The sequence below is a fragment of the Miniopterus schreibersii genome (assembly GCF_964146895.1).
Source record: "Miniopterus schreibersii genome assembly, chromosome: 1".
Taxonomy (NCBI): domain Eukaryota; kingdom Metazoa; phylum Chordata; class Mammalia; order Chiroptera; family Miniopteridae; genus Miniopterus; species Miniopterus schreibersii.
The window spans coordinates 7439644-7458404 of NC_138101.1; the positions used below are offsets into that span (position 1 = coordinate 7439644).

The following is an 18761-nucleotide window of genomic DNA, read 5'->3' on the forward strand; positions in this document are numbered from 1 at the left end:
TTGCAAAGCTAGTGCATGCGAAGCTACGCGTTCGAGACTGGTCTTTGTCACAGCGTTTGAAAAAACCTGGAAACCCAAGGATCCACTGATACACCAGTGAAATGCGTTGTCTGACCAACAGAACAGCCTTTAGCAGCAACAAAGATGAGGGGAAAGACTAACACCCCACTGCTAGGAAGTGGGGTACACATGTCCCTCTCTCACGCGATGGAAAACCGAGCGCAGCTAGACGAGTGGATTGGAATCCGCGGGCTTCAACGTGCATAGAAACCAAACACATAACGGGGAGTTAAATTTCAAAAAGCGGACACAAAGCAATGCTCTCTCCTTACACGGCGAGCACACAAAAACGTGCATGAGAGAGCTCACGCTTCTGCGGCCGCGGGAAGGAGGGGAGGCAGGGGAGAAAACAGGAGCCGGGAAACTGGAACGGGGACTCCAGTTTCATCACTAACGTTTTCTTTCTTTGATTTCAAACACTCTCGCCACATGTTCATTCTGGAGAATAAATACACGTGGAGGTTTTTTTCCTCTGTACTTCCCTGCATTTTGTGAAGTTAAAAAGAAATAAAACGGATGTCTAGAATAATCTATCAGATATGTTAAATCTTAAAAGCAAGAGGCAGAAGAGCATATCAAGTAATCCCTTTAGGGAAAAAAGTGCTTGTGTGTGTGTGCGCGCACATGCACTCACGTGTATATAAAACATCTGTGAGTATCTATTCCCCAGAGCCCAGAACACAGCGTGGCACTTGGAAAGCACTCGCTAAACATCCATTGAGTGAATGAGTCAATAAATGGCTACGTAAAAATCTTGTTCGCAGTCATTACCTTTAAATGTGATTTGCCTTTTATGTACATATATTGCTTTTATATTTAAAAAACCAACTTAGCTTCAAATTATTTTAATAACTACTGAGATGAAAGCAATGGATGTCATCGGACTCATTTGATGATTTGAACTAAATTCAGCACTTACTCCTCTCAGTTCAGGCATCCCCAGGAGCCCTCGTCCCCTTTCGGGTGATGACCCACAAGATGGTCCTCACATCACAGCTGTTCCCTGCCCCTGAGCTCTTCATAGACACTTAACTAGTATTAAGTCCCAGAATCTTGTTGGCTAAAATATTATAATCTTGAGTTTTGCCATGAAAGTAAAAAAGGCAGTAATCCTGGAAATAAAGTTTCAAGTCTCTGAAACATAAATAGCTATCACAAAATCCACGCACTCTGAATTCTACAGGAGAAATGGAGCCACCTGCGACAACTCCCCAGATAGTTGTATAAAGTGAATTTGTAACATGAAGCACTGGGATTTGAAGAAAGCAGAGATGCACTGGCAGCTGACCATAGGGGAATTAACAGAAGTCATTAAAACCCTGACAATAGGAAGTTTTAGAAGAAGATGTAAAAGCAGAACAACACGCTCTAGAAAGGCTCATGGCCCTGACGGTGTTACTGTCTGATAGCTCAGTGGGATCATCAGGACACCAATATTTCAGGAGAGTGCACACAGCAAATACTAAACCTTCGCTGAGTGAACAGAGGAAAGAAATTCAGTGAACTGGGAAGTCGATCTCTATAAAAGTTCAAAAATACTAAAATAAAAGCCAGCAATTATGAAGGATCGCTGGTGTGCCAGGCACAGCTGGCACCGGTAAGTTTATAGGCTGAGAGTGCAATTCAAAGGCAGTGTTAAGCACGCAGGAGTAAAACTGTCTGACTGAAGCAGGGAACAGTACAGACAAAGCAATGAGACGGAGGGACCAGATTTCAGAATGGTACCAACTGAGGGATGTTTTCAGAAGTAACTGCTTGTCGGGGGCCCGTGGAGGCCAAAAGGCAGCAAAATGAGTTGTCTGATCCTGAGAAGTTAGGTCCTCAAGTCCGGCAGGGACCACAGTGAACAAAAACCAGGAACGGTCCGTGAAAACCCCTTAGATCTGTCTCCACAAGCAGTGGCCGTTTTTCTTTTAGGCGTTAATGAAGGTGAGTGCTACATGTAAAAAGGTGAGCGATCATGTGTACTCTGCAAGTCATTTCTCATTTTTTTACTCTTCAGCACATGCGGGTGAATCCGTCCTTAAATGAATGGATGAGGCGACTCGGGGGTGTAAATGTACAGCAGAGGCTCTGGGATCTAACCCCCACTTCCCAGCTGACCAGGTTACCTGGCCATCAGTTCTCTCCCTCAGAAGACACGGCTGCACACAGTCCCTCCTGGGGCGAGGTGACCACCTGCCGGGTGCCCCCGGCCGTCTGCACGTGTCTTCTGTTCACTGGGCACTTACTGGATGGATTCGCTTGCTGAGTCTGTTGCGATGAAGCACCACAAATAGAGTGGCTCAAACAACAGAAATTCATTGTCTCACAGTTCTGGGGACATGAAGTCCGAGATCAAGGCATGGGCAGAGTCCTGTTCCTTTTGAAGGCCCTAGGGAAGGACAGTTCTAGATCTCGCCTGGCTCCTGGTAGTTCCTTGGCTTGAAGCAGCATAACTCCAGTCTTCCCATGTCATTCTCCCTGTGTCTGCATTGCCTCCAAATTCCCCCTTTAATACGGATATTATTCATGTCAGATTAGGGGCCCACCCTTCGCCAGTATGACCTCATCTTAACTAACTGCATTTGCAACAATCCTGTCTCCAAATATAGTCACACTCAGAGGTACCGGGGGTTAGGACTTCAATGTGTGAATTTCTGGTAGCGGGGGAAACAGTTCAACCCATAACACTGGGTTTATTCCCAGGCTTCTTTCTGCCTGTTTATGTAATTAAGTAATTAAATATTATACAAACTGAAGAAATAAGAACATAAAAAAGAATGAGCATTGAAAACTAAGTCAAAGGTTCTATTAAGACTTAATAAAAGCCAGTCAGTGAGATGAAATTACATGTGGGTAAACCATAAAAGCCCAGGGAGAAAGCAACAAACTACAAATCTAGAACACTGAGCTCCAAGCGTCTTGTTCCACTTCAAAGAAATCAGAAGAAAGAAACCAAAAATAGAGAGGATGCATTTTGGGTGTGTGCTGTTTATATCAGAAACATTAATCGTAAAACTTCAAACAATTAATTCATAATAAAAATAATTTTAAGCCCTTGGCCCTACATCAAAAGATTGGCGAAAGAATGCTTTAATTTCATTGCTAAAAACATATTTATTTTAGTCAACATCCTTATGGGAACAGACAAGGGGAAATATCCAAAATATATTGCTAAGTAAAAAATTTAAGTTACAGAATATGCAGAGTATCCCATTTTTTCTTAAGAGTTTCACTATATTTGAAAGCATGTTTGCAAATGATTTTGATCAGATTGGACCTATTATGAATGAATGAATGAATGAATGAATGAATGGGTGAATGAATTAATGGATATACAGTGATCATCAGTGCTGCTGCATTACAAAAAGAGAGAAAACCAGACATATGTCTCCTGACACAAATGTGCGATACCATCTATAAACTGTTTGGACTCAAAATGAACATGCACCTGATCTTTATAAGTACTAGTTTTCAGGAAATGCAGAGGACAGAGGGACATGTTAGGAACATCATGGTGATACAGTAGGCAAACTTCAGTCTATAGAAAATGCCACAGGAAAAGCACCTAGGTTCTTCAACAAATAAATTGCAAGGGGGAAAAAAGACATGGAGGAGCATCCTATAAATTCAAAAGAGACATAAGGAAACATGTCAATCAATTGCAAAGTATGGGTGTTATTTGGATCTTGATTCAAACAAACTGTTTAAATATTGCGTTTATGAAACAATTAAAAAATGTGAACATTTTCTGAATATTTATTATATTGAAGAACTATTGCTAAGTTTCTAGAGTATAATATAGTATTGTGTCTTTATTTTTAGAGACACATACTGAAATATTTACAGATAAATGATAGAAAGACTGGGATTTGCTTCCGAATGAAGGGGGTAAGTAGGAAGAATGGGTAGAGGTAGGAACAGCAAGACTGGTCTTGAGTTGAAAGTTGCTGCAGCTTGAGGAATAGGTAAGTGAGGATGCATCAGACTCAATAATAAAAAACATGTTTAAAAGACTTGGTTGATATATATAGTCCCCAAAAGTCTTCATAGCAGCACTGTGCATAATGGCCCTTCTATGGAGTGAACGTCTGTGTCTCTCCCAAATCCATGTTAAAGCCCCAACCGCCTGTGATGGCATTTGGAGGTGAGTGGCAGAGAAGTCCTCCAATCTGCACCCTTTTGATTGGCCCATCGTGATTAATCCCCCCTCTGAACGGCCACGAGCTCACTCTTCAGATCTGGCAGTGAGTGTGACCAGCTGCCCTGCACCACAGCCCACTGTGGAGGTGGCGGTCTCCTCACTCAACGTCAGCCTTTGGCGAACAGAGAAACCCAGTCGACGCCATCTCTGCCAACAGCACCGGGCTGCCGGGTAGGAGCTCAGTGCATATTTACATGACTAAAATACAAGCACTGGAATCGGTCAGGGTTGAGTCTGGTTTCATTGTTTTTCAGAAATATGACCTTGGGCACATTACTTAGCATCTCTGAGCTGCTGGCGAAGACTAAAGAACTATGTAATAGGTTTGCTGGGTGGAATCATGACTCCCAAAATGAAGTGTCTAAGTCCTGACCCTGGGAACTTGTGAATGTGACCTGATTTGGAAAAAGGGTCTTTGCAGATGTAATTAAGGACCTTGAGATCATCCTGGACACAGGAAAGGTCCTAAATCCAATGACAGCTGTCCGTATAGGAGAAAGGCAGAGGGAGACGTGAGACACAGATGGTGGCCCTGTGGAGACAGGCAGAGACTAAAACACCTGGAGCTACCAGGAGCTGGGAGAAGCAAGGAAGGATTCTACACTAGAGCCTTCAGAGGGAGCATGGCCCTGCCAGTGCCTTGACCCTGGGCTCTGGCCCTCGGAACTGTGAGAGAGCAAATTTCTGGGGTTTTTTAAGCCACCCAGGTTGTGATCATTTGTCAGGCAGCCCTAGGAAAACAATACAGTGAGGGTCAAATACAAGATTAGTGCTCTAATCACTGAGCTATAGAGACTGGGGTCAAATAAATACTTATTCTTTAGTCCATATGATCACCCAGACCTGAGGTTAATTTAAAAGCTTCTAAATGAATATAGATTGTATACATTTGTATTTTATTTAACAAGCACTAATATAGTACTTCATCTATATCAGACATCGTTGAAATTATTTTATAAATATTATTTATGTAAATATTATGATGACCCAAGAAGTACGATTATTATTATTATTTCCACTTTAGAGAGAGAAAACTAAGAGTTTAAGTAACTTGCCCAAGGTCACAGAGCTGGTAAACATCAGAGCCAGGACTCAAACCCAGGCAGCAGCTGCAGAACAGGAGCTCCGCCCCACCGCTCAGGTGCGAGGCTCATTTCCAGACCCAGACCCCAGCCGAGCAGCGCGTGCCAGGCCGCCTGGGCCCTCTCTCTGGGAGCTGTCCATCTTCTGTGGCACTGACCCACAGCTGCCCTGTGCAGACCACACTGTACAGCTACCTCTCCAGGTGCACATTTTCAGATTTCTCAACCACTCAACTCCAACGGACAAGCAATACTTAAGACCACGCTGACTTCATCCAGCAGCTGCTGGGGTAGCCTCTTTTTATTTGCATTTGTACTAATCTTTCATTTCCTGCATGTATTTGAAGTCCTCCTAATCGCTGGAGACCAAGAAAGCAGGAAGTTTTCCTTCTTATGTCTTTTTCAGGACAGGCACGCATTTCCCAGAAGGGCACACCTGCCTCCTTGTTTGCTTATGGGAAAGGCAGGAGCCCATTTCAGCAGGACTTTGCAGGCAGGCTTCTGGGAATGTAGCCGACAGGACCAGGTTTTTACTTTAGCTGAAAGAGCTGGACTGTGAAGAGGCAGGTATACAAAGGAGGATCAGAGGAGTCCCCGTTACAATCTGCAGACACCTCTGTCACCTCCCAGCCAACTCCCCCCCACACTCACAGTTCCCTGGGGACGTGTAAAAGCAGGTTGTACAGCAGGTCTCCATGGAGGCACCGAGGAGCACTGGGGAAGGGCCCCAGTGTGGCCATCACAGGGCCCTGGGTCAATCCCCAGCTCAGCCATTTACTCAGCCAGCAGCGTGTGTAACTTTGGAACAGTCCCTTCACCTCCTGAGTCTTACTTTCCTTACCAGAAAAATATTAAGTGGCAACTGTGAGCCTGGACTCTAAGCCAGTCTGCCTGGATTCAGGCCCTGCCTCTGCCAATGAGCAGCATGGGATCCTGGTCTGGTTAGCTGGCTCTCTGCCTGAACTTCCCCTTCTGTAAAATGGGAACAGCACCCAGCACATAGAGGGTAGAGTTGTTCAGATCCCTGAACGTAGGCACATTATAGCTGTTTGCTGCTATAATCGGTAGGATGAAAAGAGATGGCAGCTATGTATGGCCCAGCATGGCGGGGGGGGGGGGGGGAGAGGAAGGGGTGCACACAATAGATATTAGCTCTTTCCCTCCATGACTTTATATGACCAGGCCCATTGCCAGTATGAGTCACATGATCTAAGAGACAGAGCTGGCTTTGTCTGAATTAAGAACATGCAGGTGTTGGATATAATATCATATCCTGATTCTACGTGGATATTGGCATAGGCACACTCACTGGGCTGTTGGCCTGGCCACGCTTCCTGGGAACCACCCCGTGAGTAACGCTATGAGGACAGTGATGGTTGACAGCGTCCCGGTACTCATGGGCCCGTGGTTGGTGGTTGGCTCAGGAAGGGCTGGAATTGGGACTTGGGACAGAAAGAGAAAAAATGCCCAGCCACTGTCCAGGAAGCTGTCCTGAAACTTTTAATTTTAGCAGCTTGGTTCCCTACCTTGAGATTCCAGGAGTGGGGGGACCCAGAAAGTGGGGTAGGGGAGGAATGAAGTGGCTACATGCAGAGAGGGGCCAGGTGGGAGGGGGAGCATCCGAGAGCATGAGGTCCAGTCCCTGGAGGCTCACCCCTTCACTGAGTGATGAGATCGCCCGGAGTCCTGAGGATAAACTCCTCTTTTGACTGCCCCAGCCAATAGGTTTCTGTTACCTGCAGCAGAGAGAGCTCCCAAGTAACCTAAGCCCCTCACGGCATCTCAAACTCCACAAAAACCAAGCTCCCCTCTGCCCTCTTCCCCCTCGACCACTTACTCAGCTCCACTCTCACACCCTCAGTCCCAGGAGCAAGTCAGATTAGCTGAAACGCTGTTAGAAGCAGGTCAACCATCCTATAATCTAATTTAAAAATATACCAAAACAAGGCGGAGAATAACTTTAGAGAATCTCTATAAAAAGAAAAGCAGAGGGGACATTTCCATTGCTTGTTCCATCACAAGGGCTCTCATCTGGGGCACAATTTCTGCCAAATTCATCACAGACGCATCAAACTGAGAAGGGCATTGGCTGTCACCCATGCCAGTAATCTTCTGCAATGCACACTTTTAATGTGTAAAAATTACTCTTTTTTCATAGGAACCCACAGTCAGTTTGCAAGCACTACGATAAAATAAAAGGGAAATAAATGACCCACAAGGTGAGCTGTGGGATACAGGAGAGACAGCCAGCCCTGGAGGCGGGTTTCTCATTCTGCCACTAGCTAGCTGCATGCCTGAAACATGTAATCTCGTCCTGACTTAGTTTTCCAATCTGTAAAGGGGGAATACAATAAGTAGAAAGAAGACCACCCTCGACCACCATCAGCTACCTCTCAAAGATGCTGGAAGAGTCAATGAGCTACCACTGAGCAAAGCACATCTTTCAGCAGATACGGGGGACAGCAGGAGAGGAGAGCTCCTTAGATGTAGCTCCCCTTGCGGACGAGCAAAGACCACTCAGGAAACGCACTGCACCCGAGCCCCGGCTCCTTCACCGGTCCCGCTGCTGCGGGGCTCGCCAGGGACAGAGCCGCTCAGAAGGGAACCGCTTCTTGGACCAGGCAACTCGGGGTGGAATGTTCCCGAGGGAGCAGCTGCAAGGACGCTTGAACGATCCTCCTAGAGACACCTTCGTGTTCCCAGGTCCCCTCCTGACACTAATCTTGCATCAGATTTGGCCAATGTTTCCTCTCTAATAATAATATTAATAGCAGCCCTTTGAGCCTCACAGATCAACACTGTGAAGTGCATTATGATTATAGTCATAGTGCATCTACGAGGACAGAGTCTCTGAAAATTACAGTGTGGCCAAGATCACCCAGCAGGTAACAGGCAAGAGCTAGGATTTGAACCAAGTCCTTTGGACATAAAGTAGCTCCGCCTCCGCTTCCTCCATTACCTTTACCTCGTTTAGCTGGTTCGCTACCAGCTCCCTCTGGACCCACTGCAGGAGCCTCTCCCTCCCCGTGACTGATGCTACCAGCTGCTGTCAGGTTCTTTTCCCCGAACCCGATTCCGCTTCCACCCTGTTTCAACAGGTGCCTGTCGAATGAACGAAACCTCTGCTCGTGCTCCCTTAGCTTCCTTCCCTCCCGAAGCTCCCTGGCCTGCCGTCAGGGTCCTCCAGCTCTGGCCCCCACCTCGGCAGTCTTACTCCATGCGCCCCCACCTCACGGGTCCACCGTGAACCACAGTCTCCTCCACCCTCCAGAATGCCGTGTGCCCCCTGGAACACCCTTTCCTCAACACCCCGGGTCATCCTGCCGTCAATACCCTTCCTACGTTGAATGAGTGGACAAAAGACTCCCTTCCTAGGGAGCCCACGCCCTGGACGTGTATGTCTCTCACAGCTTCGGACCCAGACCGGTCTTTATAAAATCCCCGCACCAGGTTCTAGAGCACATTCCGCCTCTGCGCGTAGACCTCCTGGTCTAACCTCAGCCAATCTTTCTTCTCCCGGGAAGTTAACAGGCCTTTGTCTCAAGTCCCAGCTAAACAAGACTTTCCATCTGATATTTTAAGGATACAACATGCACTTCTATTGGAGTTCCAAATGAGAGGAAAAAAAATTTGGTATAACCTTTTGATTGGACACAGGATATAAACCCCCCAGTCCGACGGCATGAAAAGAGGGAGCCCAGTGTCCAGGGCCTTCTTCCTTTCTGCTCCTGCCCTGGGACTTTGCATTCAAACGCCTATTCTCTTTCAAATGAAAGAGTGTACCTGCGGGATATCTTCTGTGAAGATGTTACTCCATACAGGACTCATCCTAAAGACTTCTATTTCGGCGAGTGTGTAAAGTTAGTTAATAAATAAGAATCCATCTCTTTTTAATTGTTTTTCCATCGTCAATTACGCAGACACCTACCTATGACCTGGCAATCATGAAACGCAATGGCCCGAGGGGGAAAGCCACGCTTGTCTCGTGTGTGTGTGTGCCCTTTACATTGTAAAGCCCCTGATGGGCACTTTGAGGCTATTATAAAATTTAGTAACTGGGTGAAATAACAGACATAACGAGAGTGGGGCAGGGAACCAGCACTCCAGGACATGGACGGCTAATTTCAAGGTTACATGCTCCAAGCAGCCCTTCTGAAAGGGGCAGGGCTGCCTGCTCTGTGTGCTGCTGAAACGTTTGAGAACTTCTTTCTCTGAAGTAACAAGTACTGAAGGAGGTCAAGGGACGAGCAAGACTAACCCCCTCAGATTACACGAGGATTTAAATTCTTCAGAGGCCTGCTTCTAGGCTAATAATGATGTTGGAGTTCAAACCTTTAGAATGTACTGGAAATAGGATATCTTTTAACCTTTTAAAATGAAAGGTACTGGTCATTTAAATGAAGACTTTTTAAAATACTGCTTTCCCTGGTAAAATATGTATGAGGAAGCCTTTCTCTGAAATCCAAAGGAAATGAAATAAAACAACATCTGGGGAGAGATTATGGGATTAACTTATTATATGATATGCCTTACACAGGGATCCTCACAATCTTTTTAAGAAGTCGTTGTAAATTCATAATAAACAACTGAATTCTATGTCTTTTACATAAAAAAGGAAGCCAGTAGAAACACTAGTAGGCATGTGTTTATTCAGTAATGTTTACATCAAGCCTACAAATGAAGAGATATCTACTGAAAATAGTGAATCTGTATTCAAAGTAAATCAATAAACACAGCTTATTTTCTACTTCTGCCTTTCGGATCTCCAAATTAAGTATTTGAAGCAATGACATAAACAGTAAGCAGCTTCCAGGACTTCCTTCAGTGGCAATAGGCTCAAAGTGAAGTTTCATTAAACTGAAATTTAAACTTAACAAAAAATTGGGAACTACACTTAAAACTGTTTCAGTTGCTTAATCTAAGACAAATAAATGTAAAATCATTTCAATATAAATGTGTTTTAATGAAAATCCACAAACTGCTCATAACGTAAACAAGTGCTGAAGTTTACTAAATACATTCTCTCTCCTGCCGTTTCTCTCTCTCTCTCTCTCACACACACACACTAACACTCACAGACACTCACTCACACATTCACACTCACTCACACTCACACACTCACACACACACTCACACACACTCAGACACACTCACTCACACATATACTCACACATACACACACACACTCACTCACACACACTCACACATACTCTCACACACACTCACACACACACTCACACACACACTCACACACACTCACACACACTCACTCACACATATACTCACACATACACACACACACTCACTCACACACACACTCACACACACATGCCTCTTACAAGGGGACCAGCCAAGGGAAAGGATAAAGAGCACTACAGATTTTATAATGTTAGTAAGCACGACGGTGGTGAAACCTTGGTGGCTTGAAGAACAAGCTTGGGGTGGCCCTGGCATTAAGCCAACGTGAGGTGCCAGTTTAGGCCGAGCGGGGCAGACCCTGCCGCAGGCCTGGTGAGCTTCACAACCCCATTGCTGGGACACGGGCCCCAAGGCACCGAGTGCGGCCAGGAGGGCAGCGGTGGTGAGAGGGCCAAGGTCACCCGAACAAAGAGGGAGAGTGGGGAGGCCGATGCCCTCCTTCCTCACCAGCCCTGCAGGGAGGCACTGCACTCAGGTGGAGGCTGGGCCGGGCTGGAGCAATGTCAAAATTGAAATGTGGTGGGCGGAGAATTAAATGTTTAAGCCATGAGGTAGTTATGAACTTCTCATTTGATGACAAAGAATTTGCATTTTTACCCCAATTTTTACTTATACTTGAGAATAATTCATTGCGGGGAAGGGGAGGGGAGGGGAGGGGAGGGGAGGGGAGGGGAGGGGAGGGGAGGGGAGGGGAGGGGAGGGGAGGGGAGGGGAGGGGAGGGGAAGGGAAGGAGAAAGGGGAAGGGGAGGGGGAGGGGGAAGGAAGGGGAGGGGGGAGGGGAGGGGAGGGGGAGGGGGGAGGGGAGGGGAGGGGGAAGGGGGAAGGGGAAGGGGAGGAGAGAGAGAAGGAGGGTAAAGAACTGTAAAACCAGCCCGGCCGGGCATGGCTCAGCGGCTGAACATCAACCTGGGGTCCAGGAGATCAGGGTTCGATTCCTGGTCAGGGCACATGCCCAGGTTGTGGGTTCGATCAATGACTCTCTCATCATTGATGCTTCTATCTCTTTCTCCCTCTCTTTTCCTCTCTCTGAAATCAATAAAGATATATTAAAAAAAAAAAAATGAACTGTAAAACCAATATATCCGCAGTTTGATTTCATCTCTTGCCCTCGCACTCCTGACAGCCTATTTAACCTGGGACAAGTTTTCTTCACTTCTCACTACTTCCTGCTCTTGTGCAAATCAGTCACCCCGAACCTCCCGCTTCAGAACCCGACTGCACTCTCTAGGGGCCGGTCGCCTGGTCACTAGCACCAGGCTGAGCGCCCCGCCGATCGCTTCACGAGGTCACTTACCCTCTGGGAAAGGGTTGGGCTGCACCACGTACAGGAAGAGGTGGACCATCGGGAAGAGAAGGCCAATGGGCCCAGGGCTGTAGGAGTCCTTGGTCTCATAGTTTGCTTTGGGCAATTCAAAGTCCAGGCCCTCGGGACGGCCTGGGGACGAGGGCCCCTGGGAAGCGGCTCTCGGGCAGAGTCCCAGCAGCAGCAGGACGCGGAGCAGCAGGGCCATGGCTAGCGAAATGCCCCACGCATGAGGCAGAATCGCCGGCCCCCCGCCTCAGAGGCCCTGGCAGCCGCGGGGAAGCCTGCAGCCCGCGGTTCTGTGCAGAAGGGGTGCCGGCCGGGACGACTGGGTCTGCGGGGTCCTCCGTTTTCTGGCAGGGCTGGCATGTGCGATCTGCAGCGGGGTCAGTTGCTCAAGGCAGCATCCCTGGCGGAGAGAAAAGGGGCGACGGTCACTGACAGCAGCCTGCCTGTCCCAGGAGCTGCCCCAGAGGAGTCTGCGAGGTTTAGAGCAAGCCCATCAGCCTAATCCGGGTGGGGGCGGGGAGCAAAGTGAGGCTGCCTCAGGGCCCAGGGCATGAAAGGTGCGAAGGTCCCTCCTCCGTCAGGGACCACACTCCTTATGGGTTCAAGAAGCGCCAGACACTAAAGTTTATTGAGTACTTACTGCATGCTTTATAGGTAGGACCTTGCTTAAGGCATTATCCCATTTTACAGATAAGGACACTGGCGGAGGATTTCTGTGGCTTGCCCAGCATCACAGCTGATTAAAGGTGAGGCCAGAATTCCTAGCCCAAGTCTCTCCCTCCAGAGCCCTCCCTCCAGGGCTCCAGTCAGAGGCTCAGGGGCTCAGAGGCTCAGAGGCCCTAAGCAACAGACTGCAGCCTTTTTCCTCCAAGCCTGGGCTGTTTTCCCTGTCTCTGGAGACAAATCTTACTCTCCCTTTGTGTCTACTTATTTGCTCACTGATCTCAGTTCAAACACCCCCGCCCCATTCACCCCAACCCAAACTGGAAGAGCATGGTCTCAAGGGCAGGGACCAAACTCATCAAGGCTGGACGACATTAGAATTTATCTGTCTCACACGCTCACCAGATAGTCTTGATGGAAACCTTGGTTCCCAAGTCACCACCTGATCAACGAGGGAGAGGGCAGAGGGTGACTGCCCCCCCCCCAGGGAAAGGAAGACAGAAAACAGGAATCCTAAAAGCAGCTATCAACTCAGCGTCTACTGAGAATGCCCAGTGTGGCCCCTGTTCTCTTTGTGTTTCCACCCCCAGAACTGAACACAAGGCAGGGCACACAGTAGGGGCTCAGAAAGTGCCGTTGAATGTAAAAATAAATAAGCCAAACCAGCTGACTTGTTTGTGCTATTGTACGACGCCAGTGAACAAAACAGAACGTACCAGAGGAACTGGGGTGCTCTGCTGGTTCCCTCCATCCTGGTGTCAGGAACCCAGGATTTTATGTATATAGTAGACATTAACTTTCAAAATAAAGACAAAGTGCTCTTAAAACACACACTGTGAGCGGGAGCATCAAGAAAGTAAGACACTGTACAAGGGGCCAGTGGACTCATTCCCTGCATTCCACCAAGTCAAAGAAGGGGGTAGGACTGTGTGAGCTATTTGAATGATGTGAACTCCTATGGAATCCCCTTAGGGGTTGCCTGTCCTCTAAGTCCTGTCCCACTCCAATCACTGCTGCAAAGAGGCACCAATAGAATGGCCCTAAACTCTTCCTTCATCAGCTCGAGGCTGCTCAGGTCCCCTAGTGGCTCCCAGTACCGGCCTCATTAACCCCAAGCTTCCATGTGTGCTCTCCACCTCACCCACAGACACACCAGGACCCAGTAACTGTTTCCCAAAGGCGATCTCCCTGCAAACAGCTGTCCTCAGGCTCCACAGCGCCCGAGCCCTCACTGCTTCCAGCAGGAAACCAGCGCTCTGCTCAGTCCTCAACCCCTTTCCAGAAAGAGCAAGAGAACAGAGCGGCAGCTTTTGCAGGACCCCTCGTCTGGAACTCTCCAGGGCTGCACAGGGCAGGAGGAAGGTATGAAACGGGGTGTGTGTGGTTGTTTAGGTGGGACAGAGCTACTCTAAGCAGGCAGGCAGGTGTGCACACACACATCACACACACTGCACACGCACACACACACCATGTACATATACAACACAATGACATACTACTCATCCCGCACAAACACACCATACACACATCACACACTAATACACAACACACGTATGTACACATGTGGGCACACACACAATATACACACCACACACGCATTCCCACACACACACTCACATATTGTTTTCTGCTAAAGGACAGGCGGGGAGCAGAGCAGCTGGAAGGATTAAAGGCTCAGCTGCTAAGAAAGGCTGACTTCCGGGGAATGCCACCAAGCCCCCGCCGGGAGTAGTGAGAAACACAGCAGGAGAGACGTGGCAGGAGGCCCCTGGGAGAGATGGGAATAAACAGACTTTCAGGCTCCGTCCTGAAACAGCAGGAGTGGGAAGTCCCAAAGGAGGTGCTGGGGAGGCCAGAGTGTCAGTGGGTGAGACAGCACCTGGGCCCCAGGCCAGACATCTTTACACCTTGCTCCAAAGTACAGGTCCCTCTTAAAGTTCAGAATACATTTGAAGAAAATGTTAAAATTTCACTTTGTCTGAAACACTAGACAACTGATAAAAGTCAAGTCCAAAAGGAAACTTTTTTACCCCAGTTTTAACCAGCTTTGCCAAAAGAGGCCCGGGCGCTGGCCTGTTAAACCACACACACGTAGCAAGTGTGCCTGAGAGCGATTCCCAGAACTGCCAGCATAACCCAGGAAAACCCTCCTGGACCAGCAGCTGCATCCGCCTCAAAGGGGCTGTTTATTCAAAATGCAGATGATCAGAACTAATTTCTAGAGATGAGGGCCCTGAATCTGCATGTTTAACAAGCTCCCCTGGTGAGTGCTTCTTAAGACATCTAAGATTTGAAAACCAGCTCTGTTCCTGGCAGCTGCCTGGCTCATTCAGGCGGCTGTCCCGAGGCACCTCAGGCTTCCCAAACACAACCACAGGACAACAGAAGTAATGCAAACACTGCCCTGCCGCCCTTCTTATAGTGCCTTGGGAGGTGTCTGACTTACTTATCCCTGTGCTCACCTGCGGAGTCAGGCACACAGTAGGCACTCAGTAAGGACTGCTGAAACCAAATGGTGGAGGGTCGAGGGTAGGCTCACAGATGGCCATTTTACCTCTTTTGAAATTGTATCAACCATTTGTTTATGAGCAGTCCTGTGGCCTCTGGAAGGGGGCTGCTGGCTGGCTTGTGGCTTCTTCCTCCAACACAGGCAGTGACTATCTCCTCACTGGAGTCACGGAGGGAAGAAGTGTTCTACCCTTTTGGAGGCCATAGTTTCTGCTGGGACCCTCACCCAGCAGGCTTTGGAAACTGTTCTGTCAGGTGCTATGTCCTTGCCTAGGTGCTAGGCTGATCAATAAAGTTTTCTCACCATTTGCCTGGTGTATGGGGTGTAGATTCCTGGTTTTCACTCCAAATGTACTGAGTTCAAACTGGGGAAGGGGCCCAAGAGTGTGAATTTGAAGCAAATACCTCCCATGATCCTGAGCCTGAAGTCCAGAGTCAGGCACTTCCACAAACTCTGGTTTAAAAGCAAGCATGGTGACCATCCAGCTTCATTTCTGATCTTCTCTTTTTGATGGAATCTTTTAAAAGGATCTTTGTATGGATGTTTGTCATCTGGGGCTTGGGGGTAGGAGTGGGCGTGATGGGAGCTGCCCAACTTCTGAGCCCACCCGTGTGAGTCTGTGGTGGGCAAGCCCTGCCTCTCATTGTGAGGCCAAACTGTGCCCTGGCAGGTGACTCGGGCTCAGCCAATCAAAGGTTTGCTCCTGGGCTTATGCATGGAGCAGCACATTGAGGCAGAGGCTGTTTCTCATTCATTCTGCGGTGCCAGCAGCCACATTCAGTCTCATCATGGTGACAACCATAGTCATACACAAATCAGGGGCTCTTTTGCATGTCCTGAGGCCTGCTTCCCTGGGCTCCTGTCACTTCTCTGAGCCACCCAATACAATTATCCAGAGTTGGCATCTATCATTTGGAACAAAACATCCCGATCTTTAACAAATCTCAGAGGTAGCTCTAGGTCCCCCTGCAAAACTTATTTCCTTCATATTTTAAACAGTCAACAAAACAGTGGTTTAAAGTTTTACTATTTAACCTGTCTTCTCATGCACTTCTTTACATCATTGTCTGAGACTCACAGAAACAGTCCAGCATGGAATCATAAGGCAGTCCATAAAAAATATTATGAGACACACTAAGAAAATAAAACAAAACTACAGGGCACCACTGTGGAGACAACGGGGCTGGAGTCTGGAGTCCGGCTTACTGAGTCTGACAGTTGCTTACCTTCTCCGCGGTTTCCTGGGCTCCCCTGGGATACGGGGTTTGGAATGGTGGTGCAGGCTTAGGGACAGAATAGGTTCAGCACCTGGCACACAGCTGGCAGCCAACAGAGGCTCTGTACCCCTCCTGTGAGCAGCAGTGCTCTCACCCTGACGAGACAGGGCAGCTCCAAGGATATTGAAAGAAAACTCACAGTGGGTGAGAAAAGTAAGTAGCTGAAGCATCTGAAGTTACCGATAGTCAAGTCTGCCAACCACACACAAAAAATGCTATTTCATATAGTTCATCCTAACACAGGACCGCAGTTGGCGGTTGCAGTGCCGGGCGGGGGTGCATTTAAGGACCCCAGTCACACACCTGATCCTTACAAGGGCACCCAGCGCCGCAGGACCCGGGGTGGGAGCTGAGCAAGGACCGGCAGCGGCCCTGGGGCTGCAGGCGCCACCAGTTGCTGCAGGAAGCGGGGCGCTCCCCAGCCTTTCCCGCTAACCCGCCGCCCTCGCCCGCTCCCCTCCCGGGCCTCTCCAGGCTGCGGGACACAAAAGAACCGCGGCGGCCGGGCGGCGGGAAGACTCCCCGGCTCAGCCTCCGGCGGGAGGGGCGCCGAGAAACTTGGCTGCCCGCGCGCGGGCTCCGCAGCCGGGTTGGCGCTGACCCGGGTCTACGGGGAGAAGGGGGCCCCCACCCAGCGACCGGATCCCTCGCCCCTCGGAGAGAGCTTTCGGGGAAACTGACCTCGCCGACTCCCCCTCGCCGCCAAGCTCTCCTCTGTCCGCGCTTCCCTTTGTTGTCCCGCCGGCTCCGTACCGCCGGGGGCGCCCCAGCACCGAGTTCTGGATCCCGAAATCGCGGAAGGTCCCCGCGCGGTGCGCCCACGGGGCAGGGGGCTGCTCCTCGCGGGTTAGCGAGTCCCTCGCGGAGGCGGGGGGCGCCCTTGCGCTGCGCCCCAGAGCCCCCCGCTGAGGTCGCTGGCACAGCGCACTCCATTGGGCAAACCACAGAATGGTGGCCCCTTCCCACGCCCACCGGGAGGCTGGGTGCCCAGCGTGCGCCCCTGTCCGGCGCCACACCAGCACCCCCTCACCGCGGAACAGTTCCCGAGCCCCTGATGCGCCCCCCTTGGTCTGCTGCCCTTCCGAGACCGAGCCCACGGCCTTGGGGTCTGGGTCCTGATCACGTGCCTGCTCCCACCGCCTGCTCGCGCCCAGGACCTGGGGACCACAGCGGCCGGATCCCCTCCCGTGGATGGAGAGACGACTCCCCAGGCAGCCCGCAAAGTTTGCGCGCCTACGCGCCCTAGCGGGGCGCCCAGACCACAGTCGCCCACCTTGCAGCCCCTCTGGCTCCCCGGCTGCTCTCGGGGTTCCCATCACCTGCATGGGTGTCGGGGCGGGGTCTCGGGGCGCTGGGAGGCAAGGGGTGCAGAAAGAGCCGCTCAGTTCCCCGTTCCCCGCCCCCAGCTTTCTAGACGGGACGCGCTCACCCCCGCAGGCGGTTCCGCAGATGGTTCCCGGGCCCCGGGCTCCTCCGGGCGAGGGGCGGCCACTCGCTGCGCGCCCCTGTCCAGCTCCCGCTTTGGCCAGCGCTGCCCTCACCCCTCGCGGTCCTGCTCTCCGCCCGGCTCATGAATGATTTATGTGGGGACCACCGGGAAGGCTTCCGGAGAGGCTCTGGGAGGAGACAGCAGGAAAGGCGTCTGCCCTGGAGGCGGAGAAGGCCAGGGACCCGGGGACCTCTGCTCCCCCAGGACGGGGACCTGCGGTGGAGCCGCCTGTATGTCTAAGTTTCCTTAAACGTTCTCACCTGCCCCTGGACAGCTGCGTGGGGCCAGGTACCTGGTGGGGACTGGGCTGGGTGTTTCAACAATAGCTAAGCCTGGGGTTCCCTATGCACTTCCATTGGTCCAGCACGGCAGTGTCGCTGGGATGCCCCCGGGCACCTCTGGCACTCGGACTGCAACCTTTTCCTGAGGCAGGAGCCCTGCTCACCCCCTCCCTTTCTCACAGCCCCCACCCTCCTGCACCCAGGCAGAGCCCTCTGCTTGGAGTGCCACCGCCCTTCTAGGGACTCCCCCTCTACTGCTTCCAACTCAGACCTGCCTGGGTGGACTCCCCCCAGCCGCTGCAGACGCTTTCACTGCCAGCTCCCAACAGACTTTTAAAAACGATTTACCAAAACAAAACCCAAATCATATGGTTCCTTAGTCTGTACCAATCACAATGCTAGTGGCTGGAGCTATAACATGGCATAAAGCAATATTCTTCCACATGTGCATACAGGCATCCGCTGAACAGGGAACACACCTGCCTTAATCAATCAGTTCACATCGGCCCCTCCCGCTGTGAGTTGCCGGCCATCCCAACAGTCCTCACTGCTGCCAGGCTGGCCTTGCAAACCTTCTGCCAGGAGGAATCGTTCCCTCTTCTAACTGCACTCACCCATGTGCATCTCACGTCTCACACATCACCCCTGTCTTGAACTGAGAACACTGTCTGAGAGGAAAAATAAGATGTGTAAAGAAAAGTG

At 50.2% G+C, this 18761-nt stretch overlaps 1 protein-coding gene across 4 annotated transcripts in view; it reads right to left on the reverse strand.

Moving 5' to 3' along the window:
• PROM1 (prominin 1) overlaps positions 1–17884 on the reverse strand; it is an 80125-nt gene extending 62241 nt beyond the window's left edge. For 2 of the 4 annotated variants that reach the window (XM_081136254.1, XM_081136255.1), the window contains exons 1-2: positions 16971–17061; positions 11823–12240 (exon numbers count right to left, since the gene is read on the reverse strand). In XM_081136254.1, coding sequence (XP_080992380.1) covers positions 11823–12039 — 217 coding nt within the window. In that variant the 5' untranslated portion in view covers positions 12040–12240; positions 16971–17061. Of the gene's footprint in view, positions 1–11822; positions 12241–16970; positions 17203–17718 lie in introns of those variants that run through there. The other 2 variants (XM_081136253.1, XM_081136252.1) reach the window with 2 other exon arrangements.
• Between the last annotated feature and the right edge of the window lie 877 nt (positions 17885–18761).